The sequence below is a fragment of the Chanodichthys erythropterus genome, chromosome 15 (assembly GCF_024489055.1).
Source record: "Chanodichthys erythropterus isolate Z2021 chromosome 15, ASM2448905v1, whole genome shotgun sequence".
NCBI classification, from domain to species: Eukaryota; Metazoa; Chordata; class Actinopteri; order Cypriniformes; family Xenocyprididae; genus Chanodichthys; species Chanodichthys erythropterus.
The window spans coordinates 12,579,634-12,596,810 of record NC_090235.1 but is presented as its reverse complement, the minus strand read 5'-3'; the positions used below and the strand labels follow the sequence as shown (position 1 = coordinate 12,596,810).

General features: G+C 33.1%; 1 protein-coding gene across 1 annotated transcript; it reads right to left on the bottom strand.

Moving 5' to 3' along the window:
* Nucleotides 1-101: 101 nt before the first annotated feature.
* On the bottom strand, nucleotides 102-16,981 carry slc39a4 (solute carrier family 39 member 4). Its single transcript, XM_067411581.1, has 12 exons — nucleotides 16,677-16,981; nucleotides 12,545-12,859; nucleotides 12,159-12,363; nucleotides 10,309-10,445; nucleotides 8,355-8,526; nucleotides 7,931-8,103; nucleotides 4,788-4,958; nucleotides 4,601-4,696; nucleotides 3,848-3,902; nucleotides 3,598-3,750; nucleotides 1,379-1,566; nucleotides 102-1,184 (listed from the first exon to the last, which is right to left on the bottom strand). The coding sequence occupies exons 1-12, from the start codon at nucleotides 16,875-16,877 to the stop codon at nucleotides 1,056-1,058; spliced, it is 1,995 nt and encodes a 664-aa protein (XP_067267682.1). The 5' UTR covers nucleotides 16,878-16,981; the 3' UTR covers nucleotides 102-1,055.
* Between the last annotated feature and the right edge of the window lie 196 nt (nucleotides 16,982-17,177).

Sequence of the window (17,177 nt, the reverse complement as noted above, 5' to 3'; positions counted from 1 at the left end):
TGTGATATCTAGGGCCTCAGGGACTCAAATATGATTTGTTCAGATTTATTTACAGGTTTTATAACTATAAAACATAACAAATTCTTAAAGGCACTTCGAAGGGGAAAATGTTCATGATGATTGGGAATGAACACTGAAAAGTTCCAAAATGTACAAAAAAGCTCCATTAAAGTATCATAAAACTAGTCCATAATCATTTACTAAAGTCTTCTAGTTGGACTTGACATGTTGTGTCGTATCTGATTTAAATGATTTAAATCAAACCTGATGCATTTATAGCAATGAATAATGACAATTTTAATTCATAAACTTCATTCTAGCAGAATTTACACATATCATAGAACATATTATATACCATTATTCTTCAAAAGTGTTTTTGGCTGATATCTTTTAAAATATTACAATGCAAAAATAAAATACAGAACTATCCTATACTTATATTTACCTATATCCTATTTACTAATGAAAATACAACATTTAAATTCAAAAACAGTAGCTACACTAAAGGCTGAATATCTCATCTGCCAATTTATTATTCATACTGATGAAAAACTAATGACAAAATATATATAGAAAATATGCAAGAGTTTGCTTTAAGGTGCACAAAGTTGATTCTGAAAGATTGGCTTTTCCATCCAAATGTAATCTAAAAATACTAAAAATATTTTGGTAACACTTTACAATAACATTAGTTATGCACTAACAATGAAAAATACTTATAAAGCATTAATTATTGTACTAATACATCATTAAAATCAAATGTTACTATAACTTAATAGACCTGAGCTAATATGAACAAATAATGAGCAGTTGCATTTCTATCAGTATTTCTCTTTTTTTAATAATCTTATTTAATAACTTAACTTAATCTTATTTAACTTAATTAACTAATGTTACTAATGAGACCTTATTGTAAAGTGTTACCAGTATATAAAAACGATGCTGGTGATGCTGTCATATGAGCAGCACCAAATTGCACATATTTCATATGTTCCAGTAGTTTCCACAGACAGATATATAGGAATAAGGAACAAATAAAACCTATTGCATCCTACTTAAAGCCCTATTTGGTCTTCATAAAAGGACAAAAGCAATAAAATGCCCCAGCCGCTCAAAAGTCCCAGATTCTGCAGGAGAAATATCAGCCAAGGCCTTTTACTGTCCACGTGAACCAGCGAGGGAAGCTACACAAGAAAGAAGTGTTTCGTGAGTATCTGTTTACATTGAAATAATGCATTAGAGAGACTTAACTTGGGTGCTTTCATTGACTCAACAGCAAACACTGCTGTTGTTGTCTGATGAACATTGTGAAAATGTTTTCAGCTAGATGCTGCACATGAAGAGAAAACATCTGAGACTGAAGTAGATGACAACCTACCATGTCTGCCAGACCGACATACAGGAAGAGGCCAGCGGTGACCGCCGAAATCCACTCCTTTGCCACCGTTTCAGTGGAGACGGACAGCGCGATGTACAGCCCGATGAAGGAGGTGAGAGAGCTGCCCACGTTCAGAAGCAGAGCCCGTTTCACCGACACGCCGCAGTGCAGCAGGATCGCAAAATCACCTGAGAACAGAGGAAATGTGTTCAGATGAAGCTTTCAGAAAACATTGGCAAACTTGTACCTAACAGCTTGTCACCAGGACAGAAGCCTTAAAAAGACACATCTGTACCTCATTTACACATAAATGTTCATAGTAGTTCCTTAAAAGTACTACTCTGAGGTACTAAAATGCACATTTTGAATGACCTTTTCTAACCTTTTCTTCTAGTCTAAAAATTGAGATCTCTTTAATGCACTAAAAAAACATCTGGTATAAGACTCACTCAGTAATTGCTAGTAAATGTCACAAATAATTACAAAGAAATGGCAATTCATTGAATTAAACATGAAAATCTGAAGTAGAAAGATTGAAATTTAATTTTCTTGTAAAATATACTGCAATAAATATTCACTTTATTTACAACTTTTATTTGTATTCACTTTTGCTGTAATTTTTCTCGTTTTCAAAAACTTTGAATAAATTTCACCCCAAAACCATAACAATAAATAATATTCTGAAAAAAAAAAAGCCTATTTTTAGGATCTTTGCCATTGCATGAAATTTGCAACATTATTTTCATTAATATTCATAAAAATAATGGCACAATAAAAATTATTTATATTATAATTATCTATAATATATATATATATATATTATATATATATATATATATATATATATATATATATATATATATATATATATATATATATATATATATATATATATATATATATATATATATATAAGGCCTTTTTAAAATGCAAAATATAATTTCTTATTTCTTTCTTTTGATTGTGGGCTGAAATGCATTGAAGCTTGTTTTTGCGAAGGAATAAAAATAAAAAAGGTAATTGCAGCTGTTTATCTGACAAATCTGAAGAGATATAAACTTGCATGTGTGAGTTATAAAGTCAGAATTAAGTCTCCTGAGCAACAAAAGAGCAATTGAGCAATAAAATCCTCCTCTGGTTAGATTAAAATAGAAAAACAAATCATAAAATCAGATTTAAAGTAAGACAACCATCAAGACTCAAGAAAACCACAAGAGGAATAAATTTTTAACTAACAAAAAAGCATTTTAAACTAAATAAAATAAAAAAAAATCATGTGTTGAATTAAGATGAATATTTGACTAGAGGTGTGTAAGTTTATTTCTCGGTCAGACAGGACAATCACACCACAGGTTTTTGTGTCATGTGTGGCAGAAAGCATAAGGAAATTATATTCGGGAAGTTGCGGCCATGAACTCAGGTGTCAACAGTATCTAATCTGTGTTTATCTGGGCCGTCCCATGACTCACATCAGGAAGTGTGAAGAGTGTCTTTATAGAAAGCTCTGTTCAGTTGTTCAGTCCTTCAGTAGTGTTTAACTCAGTTTATCTCAGAACAAACACTAAAACCAGTCAACAGACATTGTTCCTTATCACACACTGACCACACTTAATCACAGCTGACATTACAGGCCAGTGCTTCAACAGTTTGGCCATGGGTCACACATTGTCACACAGTCTTTACTTAAATGCGTCACACAGAACAGTCAACCGTTTTCTCGCTTGTCTTTCATAATAAAAGTCTCATATCAGTAAAACATTACGTTTGTTGTTGTTTCTTTGACTGCACACTCCGTGACACACCAGCTGAGAAATACTGCTACGGACAACATTTTCAAGAAAGAAATTAATACTTTTATTCATCAAGGATGCATTAAATTGATCAAAGTGACAGTTAAGACATTTATAATGTTACAAAAGATTCTATTTCAGAAAAATGTTGTTCTTTTGAACTTTCTATTCATCAAAGAATCCTGAAAAATAAAATGTATCACAGTTTCATACAGAAAAGTTTTTTGAGCAGCAAATCATCATATTAGAATGATTTCTGAAGGATCATGTGACACTGAAGACTGGAGTAATGATGCTGAAAATTCAGCTTTGATCACAGGAATAAATTATATTTGACATTCACATAGAAAATAGATATTTTAAATTGTAATAATATTTCACAGTTTTTACTGTATCGTTTGATCGAATATTATCTACATTATCACTCACCTAGCTCATGCGGCAGCTCATGGCAGAGCACAGCCAGAGACGTGGCCAGACCTGATCGCCACGAGATCGAAAACGCTGCGCCGAGAGCCAAACCGTCTGCAAAGTTATGGATGCCGTCGCCAATGGTGATCATATAAGGAAGCAAACGCTGCTCTGAAGGAGAAGAGAAGATGACTGTAAACATTGTCATTTGCACCTATTTTACTCCATTTGATGTGCAGAACATGAAAATATCTGGAAGTATTTTCACCTCTTTTAGTGCCAACAGGTTCCAGGAAGGACTTTTCTTTTCTTTCAGCATCAACCTACAATAATAATAATAAAATATTTATTAATAGCACATCTCTTAGAACCAACAAACTTACTGGAATAGATAACTACAGAAAATATTTAGGCAAATTGTTATTATTATTAACTAAAACCATAAAAACATTCTCATTATTTGAAATAAAATAAACATTAAATGAAATATATATATATATATATATATATATATATATATATATATATATATATATATATATATATCTATATATATATATATATATATATATATATATTTATTTATTTATTTATTTTTTTTTTTAATCTGATTTCCAAGGCAATATCTTTTTAATTTCATTTGAAATACTAATAGTGAAATAAAAAAAAAAATAAAAAAAAAACATACTACATCACTACAGATCAAAAGTTTTAAATAATTACTTTAATATTTCTAAAAGAAGTTTCTTCATTTATTTGCTTGCTTGCATAAAATTATTTGATAAAATATATATTTTTTTTTCTTTTTTTTTTTAATTTTAGTTAAAGTTTGAGTAATTATATGTGTATATATAGTAAACACAATAAAAAAATATTCATAAAACTATTAACTAAACTACTACTAATAGTTTATAAATTATATCACTTCTTCTGAATTTAGACTCTATTAGTATATTCATTAACAAAGACTCTTTTCTGCTTTTTTAGCATTTAAAAGTGGATTTTGTTGTGATTTTCTCACTAGATCAGCCTGTGAGTTGGAGTGTTTGTTCTGTTTCTCTCGCTGGAACATCTGCAGGACTTTTCCATGATCACAATGATGAACATCAGAGTCCTCCTGTGAACACAGCATCATTTTAGTGCATTGGGAATGGATTCATAATCAGATCATGTAGGACGGGACCACTCAAGTTACACGAAACACTCACTTCATCATGATGGTGGTGATGTTGTCTGCGAGTGATGATGGAGAAGATGCTCTCCATCAGGTAGAAGAAATAGACGCCCGCAAGAAGCACCAGGAGTTTGTACACGTAGTCGAAGTTGTCCTCTGTGTGGTCGTGATCGTGTCCGTCTTCATGAATGTGGAGGCCTAAGAACTGCACAGAGACGCAAACACACACGGACAATGACATTAACGCCAATCTGAAACTTTGATTCTGCTTTGATTTCCCAGCAGGGCCGTACAGATTCCTGTCTGCACTCAATAAGCGAGGTCTGTTTCTTCTCACCAATCCGGTTATTTTCCACTCAAGGCGATGACATGGTATGACAGGGCTGCAGTTATGTTGACACGGATCTAAATGGATGAGGGAACGTGGGCGATGTCAGCGCTCGGGGGAAATAACGGGTGCCAGGCCTGCCGTCGAGACCCATTCTGCCAGTTTAGGAACGTTTCTGTGAGCTTCAAGCAGATGCCCAGCCAGAGAGTAATCGCAGAACGTCATGCGAGTTAGATAAAGGTTGAGACTAAAAAATTTGGTGCGGAAACAATTTTCACTCAGAAATTTGGAAGTTAAAAGCCTGAAGTAGCATTTTCTTGTAAAACAGTCTCAGATTTATTTACAACTATACGAGTCTATATCGTTGCATGCAAACTTTGACATTCCAGCAATATGAAATAAACACTCCTTTTACCCTCTCAGATGTATTCAGTTACAGATTAACCTGCATGTGCCTCATGATTTGGAATGGACTGTAATAATAATAAGATACAATCATGATAGTGTCTTATGAACTGATTTTTCAATCTAGGTCAGAATACTAAACAATTAAATCAGGGTTGTTATCAGAGCTGGATTTGTGCCTATGTTCACACGCCCAGGGGAGACCCAATTACAAGAAGAAGTAGTAATATATTTTTTTAATTATTAGTATCATTTCACTCTAATGGTAAAACACTGCAAGACAAATATTATTGGGCAGAAACCTTGTATCTCCTTATTTCATCATATTTTTATTTTTCAATAAATCATTACTATGGGTAGCGCTTTACGTCTGTCTGTGGGTTTTGCAAATATTTAACCAATGAAATGCATTAAAACAAGCTTATGACTAAACCTCAGAACTCCATTGGATCCTCAAACCTCAAACCTCATAACTCCACCCACATCTATCACAGTTTGGAGTGTCTCTGCTTGTTTGCAAGGCAATGATAAATAAAGAACTGTTTTTTATATATATATATATATATATATATATATATATATATATATATATATATATATATATATATATATATATATATATATATATATATATATATATATATATATATACACACACTCTTTTCTGCTCCTCAAATACATAAAATATTAGCCTTTATATACAGGTGCTGGTCATATAATTAGAATATCGTGAAAAAGTTCATTATATTATTGTAAATTATTTTTAAAACTGAAACGTTCATATATTTTACATATATTTATATATGTAACATATTTACATATATATTATGTAAAGTAAAACATTTCAAAAGTTTTTTTTTAATTTTGATGATTAGAGCGTACAGCTCATGAAAGTCCAAAATCCAGTATCTCAAAATATTAGAATATTTCCTAAGATCAATCAAAAAATGGATTTTCAAAACAGAAAAGTTCAAGTTCTTTAAAGTATGTTCATTTGTACATTCAATACTTGGTCGGCAGCACATATTACAGCAAATGACTTGCTCCTAGCACAAATTACAGCACCAGTGAAGTGTGGCATGGAAGCGATCAGCCTGTGGCACTGCTGAGGCACTATTGAGCCTTCAGATCATCTGTATAATGTTGGATCGACTGTTTCTCATCTTTCTCTTGAAAATATCCCATAGATTCAGGGGTCAGGCATGTTGGCTGGCCAATAAAACACAGTAATATCATGGTCAGCAAACCACTTGGAAGTGATTTTTGCACTGTGGGCAGGTGCTAAAGTCCTGCTTTAAAAGGAAATCAGCATCTCCATAAAGCTTGTCAGCAGATGGAAGCATAAAGGGCTCCAAAATCTCCTGGAAGATGGCTGCATTGACTTTGCACTTGATAAAACACAATGGACCAACACCAGCAGACGTCACGCCTGTTTCTGTTTTAGAAGTGGCTTGGTAGTCCTTTTCCTGAAGATGTCTGAGTGTGGTGGCTCTTGATGCGCTGACTCCAGCTTCATTCTACTCATTGTGAAGCTCTCCCAAGTGTCTGAATCGGCTTTACTTGACAGTATTCTCAAGCTTGTGGTCATCCCTGTTGCTTGTGCACCTTTGCCTACCCAATTTCTTCCTTCCAATCAACTTTGCATTTAATATGCTTTGATACATCACTCTGTAAACAGCCACCACATTCAGTAATTACCTTCTGTGACTTACTCTGGTTTCAAAGAACAAGAGATACCCAGAATTTATACTGTAGGGATGGTCATTTAATGAAACTCAAATGTAAATATTCTAATATTTTGAGATACTGGATTTTGGACTTTCATTAGCTGTACGCTCTAATCAACAAATTGAAAAAAAAAAAAAAAAAAAAAAAAAAAAACTTTTGAAATGTTTTGCTTTACATGTAGGGAATCTAGTATAAATGAAAGTTTCATTTTTTTTAAATAATTTACAACAAAAAGAATGAACTTTTTCACAATATTCTAATTATATGACCAGCACCTGTATATATATATATATATATATATATATATATGAAGGCTAATGTTTTATGTATTTGAGGAGCAGAGAAGAGTGTCTTACTCATGCATCAATTTAATGCTTCCTTGATGAATACAAGCTTACATTTCCTTCATAAAAAAATAAATTCTTGCTGACCTGAAACTTTTGATCAAATGTCAAATCAGTAATAAAATATGATGATGTTATCATAAAAGCATGAATAAACATTCAGGAGAATAAAACACAAAGATTGAGCAATGTGATTTCTCCATTCAGCGGCCCATCTGTTCCTTTTTATAGTGTGTTCACACTTTTAACTCAGTATTTTTATACATTTTCCCACCTGGTTTGTATCATAAAATCTCCATATTTTGCTAATGAGATGCAGAAAAGCCATAAATGGTCAGTATTGTCTTCGTTTGCTCCGTTCAGTTTGCTCACCGCAGGCAGCAGATGCAGCAGAGCGTCTCCCGTCAGCGATCCCACAGCCAGACTGATGCAGAACTGGATGCAGAGCTCGAACACTTGCGTACAGGCCGAGAACAGCAGCACCACGATCCCAAACATGGCCATCAGACAAATGACGAGGTTGGCCAGGGTGGCGTATCCGTATCCTGGGCACAAAGAACGCATTCAGTGACAGTATATGAATCAACACACTGTCAGAGCAGAATAAAGGAGATCTTTGTGCTCGAGAACATTGTGAGGATATTTTAAAGCAGACTGTAGTAGTTCAAAGAGGTTGATATGTTAACATATAATACATCAGGTAATGAAACATACTGTTATGAACTATAAAACATACAGATAACACAATGCCTGAATGATTTTTAGCAGGTTTGTTCAGTGTATTCAGGTCACTCACTTTCGGCAGTGCTGAGAGAATCCGGGGTCACGGGTGTCGTACTGATCTCAGAACAGCTTCCGCTGAGGATCTGCTGGATCAGAGCAGGACTGAGCTGTGTGAACTGATCTCTGGTCAGTGATGAATCATTCAGCTGGTAGATCCTCCACAGGTCTTCAGCGCTGAAACAGGCCTGCATAATCCACACGGACACATGCAAATGTAAAAATGCATAAAACATTTGTTGGCATTAATATTTAATTTCACACCGCAGTGGTGCTGTTGCTCTGATAATCACGCGTAAAAAGCTCATATTTACTATTTGCTGAAATATTAATTCCACGGATGTCAGATGACAGGTCTTATTTAGACAGCGTGTGAGCTTAAAGAAATGGAAACTATTTATCATGATTAAAAACAAGCTCAGATCACATGGCCTGCTTAATTTCAGTCTGATCACGACTGCGGACAGATGAAACACGCAGCGTGTCACAACATCCATCAGGAGGAATAAACATTAACGGCCGCCGCTGACACTTCATGTTACAGGCCTCAGAATAATCTCTCACGCAGCACATGATTGCTCTCTTCGTCAAGAGCCACGCTAAATGATTCGATTTCTGTGGTGTGCAAAGATTTCCCATGATGCCCCATCAAACTATGGTATGTACAGGGAAAAGCCACATTTCTATGCTGCTGTAAGTTTTTGCAAACCACAGAATCTGGAACTGGAAATTGAATGAAAGAAAGTGGAATGTTATTGAATTGCAATTCAAAGAAATTTAACACAGATAATGCATTCTGGGAAATAATAAATTCATCCATAAAATCAAAGTTATGGTGTGAGTTTTGAGTTAATGTGTTCAAATGTATTACTTTGTTTGTTCAAATTATCGCATGATTGATTACTGCAGGGTTTCCCAAACCGGATTAAGTGTTAATTAATTTAAGTTCTAAAATGCAAATAAATTAAAATTGAAAAAATAAATAAATAAATAAATAAATAATTTATATATCAAATATATACATTTAATAATTCCTGCATTTAATGCGACCATTAAATGACACCAGAGAACTAGGAACATGCATATTTCTTGCTAAAGTATTAATTATTATAAATGAAATGATTAAATATTTACTAACTTAAAATATCAGGGGGACTTTGAGAAAATATTTTAGGTTAGTATGTAATTTTAAGTGAAAAAAGTCAGTAAAGTTTTAATAATAACAATAATATTTATAATATTTATAAGAAAAAAAATAACTTTGGTAGAAAATTCAAAATAATCAAACAAATCAAAATAAAAACACTTACTAATATATATTTATTTATATATATATATATATATATATATATATATATATATATATATATATATATATATATATATATATATATATATATATATATACATATACATATACATACACACACACACACACACACTTTATTTTTTATTTTATTTGCTTACCGGCATGATGTGATTGATGTGACATCAGAGAACCGTGAACATGAATGCGTAGTTAAATTAGTAATTATTATATATTAAATTATTGGTAACACTTTTCAATAAGGTTTCATTTGTACACAAACTACTAGTTAACGAACTAACAATGAAAAATTCTAAATAATATATTAATCTTAGTTCATGTTAATTTCAACATTTCCTAAAGTATTATTAAAATGAAAAGTTATATGTGTTAATATTAGTTAATGCACTGTGAATTAACATGCACATGAAAATTGTATTAACTAACAGGTTAATAAATGCCTTAAAATGTAATGCTCATTGTTAGTTCATGATGAGTTAATTCATCAACTTACAATGAGACGGTAACACTTTACAACAAGGTTCATTAGTTAAACATTAGTTAATGTAACCTTATTGTGAAGTGTTACCAAATTATTAAATATGTATTAACTTAAAAACTCAGGGGGACTTGAAGGAAATATTTGGGGTAAACTCTATGTTACCTTGTCCCAGCTGCTGTTGGTCCGTTGGGTCTCCACATGACTGCTCCTGTGGGTCTGTCTGCTGTGATGGTGGCTCTCGTGATCAGGGTCATGTTCCTCTCCACCCAGGTTTAATGTCTTCAGAAGCTCTTCAAAATCTGACAAGCACAATATCATTAAAAAATTCAGGATTAAAGCAAATATGAACATTAAAGACAACATCATTGTTTTTTCTTGTGTTGACAAAGGACATATCGAACAGCTCATCCTTTTCTAAATACCCAACAGCGACTGGATAACATCACAGCTCTGCAAAACCACGTGTGACAAAAACTATACAAAACACTTCCACAAACAAATATATTTCAGCCACTAATTTATGGTTGGGAAGTATGACACATGAGAGTTAGCACAACAAGACACACCAATGAACCCTGATTTACAAACAGTTACAAATAGTAGGTCTGGAATCTTCGTAATCTTGGCTTGCTTCGTCAGAGACACTTAATATTCTGCAATATTACTGAGAATATCTGTTTCTCCAGAGCTGATTTATAGATGAATTGAACTCATTTCATAATTGATGATCTTTACACAGTTATTGAACTGAACTGAATCAACACTGAACTGATTTAAACTGAATAATGCATCACTGAATCGTTATTAAATAGTGTTTTTCACTGTAAAGCTGCTTTAAAACAATTTGTATTGTATAAAGTGCTATAGAAATAAAGGTGACTTGACAGTAATGATATATTATTATAGAATTTATTAATATTTTGAGTTAGTTTTTATTTTCATTTAAGTTTTAGTCATTTGTTTCTGTTTTTGCCATTTGTACTATCTCTATTTATTTTTATTTCAGTTTTAGCTTCAGTAATTTTATTACTTCAGCTTATACTTATTTTAGCTATTGTTATCAATAACTAAAACTAAAACCATTAAAAACACACCCGCTACTTGAAATAAAATAAACATTAACTGAAGGAAAAGAAAATAACTTTAGGTTAGTTTTAAATTTTATTTCACTGAGTTGCCAGAATTCAGTTTCAAATGTCTAATTTTTGTTTAGTTTAAGTACTAAAATAATAAAAAATTATATAGACATAAGTGATGAACACAAACTGAAAATATGAAAATAAAAACTAACTCAAAATATTAATAAAAACTATATGGAAGAGGATTAGGGCCAAGCAATAATAAAAAATAAAACCATCTCGAGAAAAAACTTGTTAAATTTCAAGAAAAAAGTCGAGATAAAATATTGAGAATAAAGTCATTAAATTACGAGAACAAATTTGTTAAATTATGAGAAAAATGTTGTTAAATTTCGAGAAAAAAGTTTAAATTAAATGTTGAGAATAAACATTAAATTACAAGAAAAAAGTCATTAAATTTCGAGAACAAATTCATTAAATTATGAGAAAAATGTTAAATTTCGAGAAAAAAGTTGAAATAAAATGTGGACAATAAAGTCATTAAATTACGAGAAAAAAGTCATTAAATTTCGAGAACAAATTCGTTAAATTACGAATTTGTTCTCATAAATTAACGACTTTTTTCACGTAATTTATCGACTTTATTCTCGAAATTTAACAACTTTAATCTTGAGATAGTTTTATTTTTTTATTATTGCTTGGCCCTAATCCTCTTCCGTAAAACTATAATAGTATATGGACAACACTAAAATAACATTGATTACTTTATCATTTTTGGTTTAAGTTTTTTTCATGTTATATTTATTTTTTATTTTATTTCAGCTTTATTTCAATAACAAATGTTTTTAATAGTTTTAGTTTTTGTCTGAGTCTAGTGGTACAGAAAAACATTGATCAAAAGAAGTATCCTGCAGGATTATCACACAATCGTACCGTGAAGCGTGAGATTCTCCGAGCCGAAGCGGCTGAAGATGTAATCCAGGAAGTACTCCTGCTCCGGAAGGTCATGTGCTTTCATGCAGTCTCCTCGCAGGGCGTGATAGAGGATGTTTCCCATCACAGCGTCCAGCTCCACGTGCACATGGTCTCCGTGATGAGAGCTGCTCTCTTCCAGGATGTCTTTCAGGGAGAGACAGGGCTAAAAGACACAAGACAGATGTGGCCGTCAGCATGAAACGTCTCTCATGTGTCAGCTCGCATTGTGTCTTTCCAGCCTTGCTGTCATTCTCAATAGCACAAGTCAAGTTGTAATTAGCCTTTGCAATCATTTTATTTTTCTAGATGCACTAAACAACACGAAAATGAAATATCATACACACCTCATGTGTTTCAGGCTGATAGTACTTCTCCAGATCGTGAAACAGCTTCTCCAATCCCTCATATTCAGTGATGTCTCCGTGAGGAGGATGAGCGGTGGTGCTGGTGTTATGATCGTCGCTGTGTCCAAAGATGTTCTCGATGAAGTGCTCGGTCTCGACGCCCCAGCGGTCCTCGCGTACGGCACTGCAGGTCTCTGTCGGCGCGCTCAGGAACAAACAGCATCCAGGAGCCATGGTGAAGAAATCCTCCATCTGCAGCCCCTGAGAGCTGCTGAAGTTCCTCAACAGCTGCTGCAGATGATCCACTGACAGACACTGAGACGCAGAGATCTTACTTACCAACTCATCAAAATAATTTAACCAACTTCAACTTAATGGCAGGGCTGAAACCACCATAAGCATTGAGGGGGACAAGTCCCCCCAATAATTGATATAACTCTAATAACTCTAATTCTAATAGCGCTCGTCAGTGTCAACATGATGGCCAATCAGATCAAAGAAGGCGGGGCTTACTATTCACTGAAGACGAGTGTGAATTACAACATGACTCTTTTAGTTTTTCTGTGAAAGAGTGCATGTGTAGTAAGATAAAAGTAGATAAACATTTAATATTTGACAGCTGTTTTATGATGGATATATTTAACGTCCCACAGTAACATGCATGATGCAAACTATGAAAATATGCTATCAAAATGTCATTCATAACTGAATGTGATGAAACAAGAGACGTGTTTTTACATTTTTTACATATTAGACTTACAAACAAGAGTGAATGTGTGCATATTTTTAAATGCTAAACTATTATTCACAAAGTTTAAATGGACTACTTCACAACTATAGGCTGCAGTTAGACCTAGAACTTCTTTTACCGTTCGTATTTCTTCTTTATTCCCTTAAATCTCTTTTAATCCTTTAATTATTTGTTTCTTTAGATAAAAATACCTATACTTGTATCTGATTTAACCCATAAAAATAATTTTGTTGGTCTAAATTAATATTTAGGTTGACAAGATTTTAAAAAATTAGTTGAACTGACTCGTACAGCCACTTTGATTTAACTTAAAAATTAAAGGCAGCAACTAAACTTTTTAAGTTTGAACTGGAAAAGGTGAAAGTTTTTTTTCGGGCACTGTTATTTCTCATGCACTGATCAATTTAGAGATTTTAGGCTATTTTTCTTTCACATACATGTGATGACTAGTGGTAATAAACCATCCAAAATACACATTTAAGTGTTTATTTTATTGCACTTTATATATTTGTATGTCTGCAGATTTAAATTTCAATTCATATCTTTAAAGGCGGTGAGTCTGAGTCAGAAATATACACTTTCAGCAGCTTTACATTACCGTTTTATTCATATATATTCTGAAGAGTTTTACAAAGGGGTTTATTCATACAGTATATCATTTATATTTTTCTTCCTAAAAACAGGGTGTTGTATTTTCTGATTAATGGAGTGAGAACAAGTGAAATCCAAAATCCCTTCAGTAAAAACATTAACTCGATAATAATTTTAAACCTGGCTTTATCTAATAATCAGATTTCTGTTCTGGAAATATATGCAAATGCTTGCATATTTAATTAGATAATTCCTCATTTGCATATTTAAACGTATTATTCCAAAAATCTTGTAATACAAAACAATTGTCTTAATGTACTGTGATTAATCACTGGGGAAAGTATGGTGAGATTGTTCATTATTTTATTTATTTTAATTCACTATTCACCTGTGATATCTTGCCTTAAACAACAAAGAGATATTTACATGTGTATATATTTACATATAGATATATTATATATACATATAGAGATTTATTTGAGAGATTAAGTCATAATTTAATCTATTTGAAAATAATATTCTGTTTAGCCTTTTTGCAGAAATCTCTTGCTGCTAATAAACCTCAAAACTTTATACTTACAAAAGTTACAAAAGTTAATATTTAACCAACTGAAAAATGTTTCAAAACACTTTTTAGACAAACATTAATCTCCAATTTACATAAAAAGAATCAATCTTTAAAGTAATAAAGTTCAATGTACAAAACTTCACCACAGTTTCTGCCAATACAACACATCTACTGCAGTAAAACTGTGTTAACCACCAGATTTTTAATTATTTTACTATTGCGGAGACCCACAATAATTTACCAGGGTTTAATTATTATATTGGTCTGAACAGATGTCAAATACATGTGCTGTTTGATGTGTTTCACAACTAAAAAAAACATGTAGGCCTATACAATTATTGATTAAATAAAATATCTGATCTCAGTGATGATTTTAATAAGTTTTCAGTCAGATTATCTAATAAGACCATGGACTCACTGCTCATAATCTCCAGTGCTGGTGATATATTTCGTAACGCAGGTCTATGTTATAGTGCAGACGGGTCTGTAGGCCTATCTCACTAACTTATAAGGTTAAAAAGTCAAAAGTCCAATTACAAAAACGCCCTTTTCTCTAGTAGCATAGTGCTTTTGGTGATTAACATGGTTATGTTGGTTTCAAACACCTGAAAAAAAAAAACTGTAGTTTTGTGAATACAATAAAACCAAAATGTAAAACATTAATACAGGCTGTGCATATAATTTACTGATTTCATCTGAAAGGTTAAAACTCTCAGACAAAGGGAGTAAAACCTGTTTTTTTTTCCCCCCATAAATGTCAAGTAAATGTAAGTTGTCACATGTGATTTATGGGTCATTGACAAATAAGATTTTTTAAATTGTAATGGAGATATAATTAATTTTGAAGTTTTATTAAGTGTTAACAATGAGATTATGTGGTGTTTATATAATCAGTTAACACTGCTTTTGTCATTTTTTACAAGACGGACAAAAAAAGTCATTCGGTTTAACCAAAATTTCGGTTTTACCGAATGACACGTTTGGTTATACCGAATGACGATATTTTCAAACAATGCTAACAGGATGATATCTAACTAGCTAGCAAAAGGACAATCAAATATTTAGTGCAAGTTTTTAAAATATTACAACATTTTCCATGTTTTATAGCGGTTGCACCGAATGACCTGATGTTTCGGGACATGCGTATGATGATCAAGTGAAAACATGAATTTTTCAAATAGTTAAGAGTTAGTTCGTTACTTTGTGTCACGACCATGTGGTCCTTTGCAGGTGTCTGAATGATGTCACATCCTGTCACATGATACTGAGCACATGACTTGATCCAAAATGTTCCCTTTATATCGGTTACTCCGAATGACATCAATGAAATTCATTTTTCCAGACATTCTTTCTCATAACAAAGTTATGACTTCTATGCATAATTTTAATACAATTTTGCACTGTTGATATATGATGTTATAAAATCATGCCAGAAAAAAATATATATTAATTTATTACATTTTAAGATATTTTAATCACTAATGAAATGGCTGTATTGGCCTTTGGACGGTTAAACCGAATGACCTTTTGACACTTCAAAATCTTTAAAATACCTTTATATGTAGCAAAATATATTAAAACCTTTTGGATTCAATAAGAGATATAGTTTTACTATCTTAAATACTTTGGATGTCATATCTTAGTTTTTTATTATTATTAAGGCCTTTGGACCAAAAAAAATGACCTATCACGTCATTGACCCTTATATTATATATATTGATGTTGTTGATTTGCAGTAAAGATTTGAAATATAAACACTTTAATACAATTTAAACACAGATAAGTGTCACAGGTCTGCACTGTGACAACATGCCCCAATAGAAGCCAACGGGTGTTACATGAACGGCTTCTTTTATACTCGAAAAGTATACCTAAACCTACATAAAAGAGATTAAAATGGTGTAAAGCTTTAAAGACATCGTGACCAGTTACAAAACACGTTCCCTTAAACATTTAAGCTGCTCAATAGCGACAGACTTCATGAAGTTTTCTGTGAACTACTCATTTAAACGGCACTGATTCTTTTTTTCCCCTTACACATGATTTATTCTCCCCAAAACGTTCGTAAATGTTATGTTTAGCTTATATTTAGCTGTATATCCTTCAATCAGATTGTATTTTAGCCTATATATGCGTTCTCTCAGCTGTAGCGCACGAGCCTTCAGCCGCCGCGGGCGCGCGCTGGACCTCGACCTCTCCAAAAGTGAGCAAATATATCATACCTTTCCACACGACACACCGGAGCACTGCACACGGTTCTCCAGCCGTTCAAACACCGAGACAAGCGCATCTTCTGTGAGGAACTCTTCACCTGGAGACATCAAATCCACAACTCTCGCGTAAATGTCCTTTTTATCGGCACGCGCGCCGGCAAACACGCCGAGGCAGGCGAAACACAGAACTAGAACACCTCTAGTCTCCATAATCTGTGTTTTATCCTATTTTTTTTCGGCTGAGATAGGTCCGAGAGACTGCACACAAACACACACACAGCAGCTTTAGAGATCCTCACACGGGTGATACCTGCTCAGGTACAGGCTCTTCTTGCCCTCTGATTGGTCACTTCTCCTCCTGCTCTCAAACACGTCTCATAAAGGAGGGAAGCCTCTTCCGTTCACCTGCACTGAGGGCTTCGGACAGGGGCTGCCCTGTCTGGAGATCACATTTCAGGACTTTTCAGCACTTTCCCTCAAGGAATAATGCCAAATATGTGATATTTAATA

Bases quoted from the DNA above. Each gene is read 5' to 3' on its own strand.
- slc39a4 (XM_067411581.1), bottom strand. From the start codon at position 16,877: ATGGAGACTAGAGGTGTTCTAGTTCTGTGTTTCGCCTGCCTCGGCGTG. The intron at 12,364-12,544 runs GTGTGTATGATA...TGTGTCTTTTAG, and splicing joins ATCAGCCTGAAACACATGAG to CCCTGTCTCTCCCTGAAAGA. The intron at 3,903-4,600 runs GTGAGAAAATCA...TTATTATTGTAG, and splicing joins CCAACTCACAGGCTGATCTA to GTTGATGCTGAAAGAAAAGA.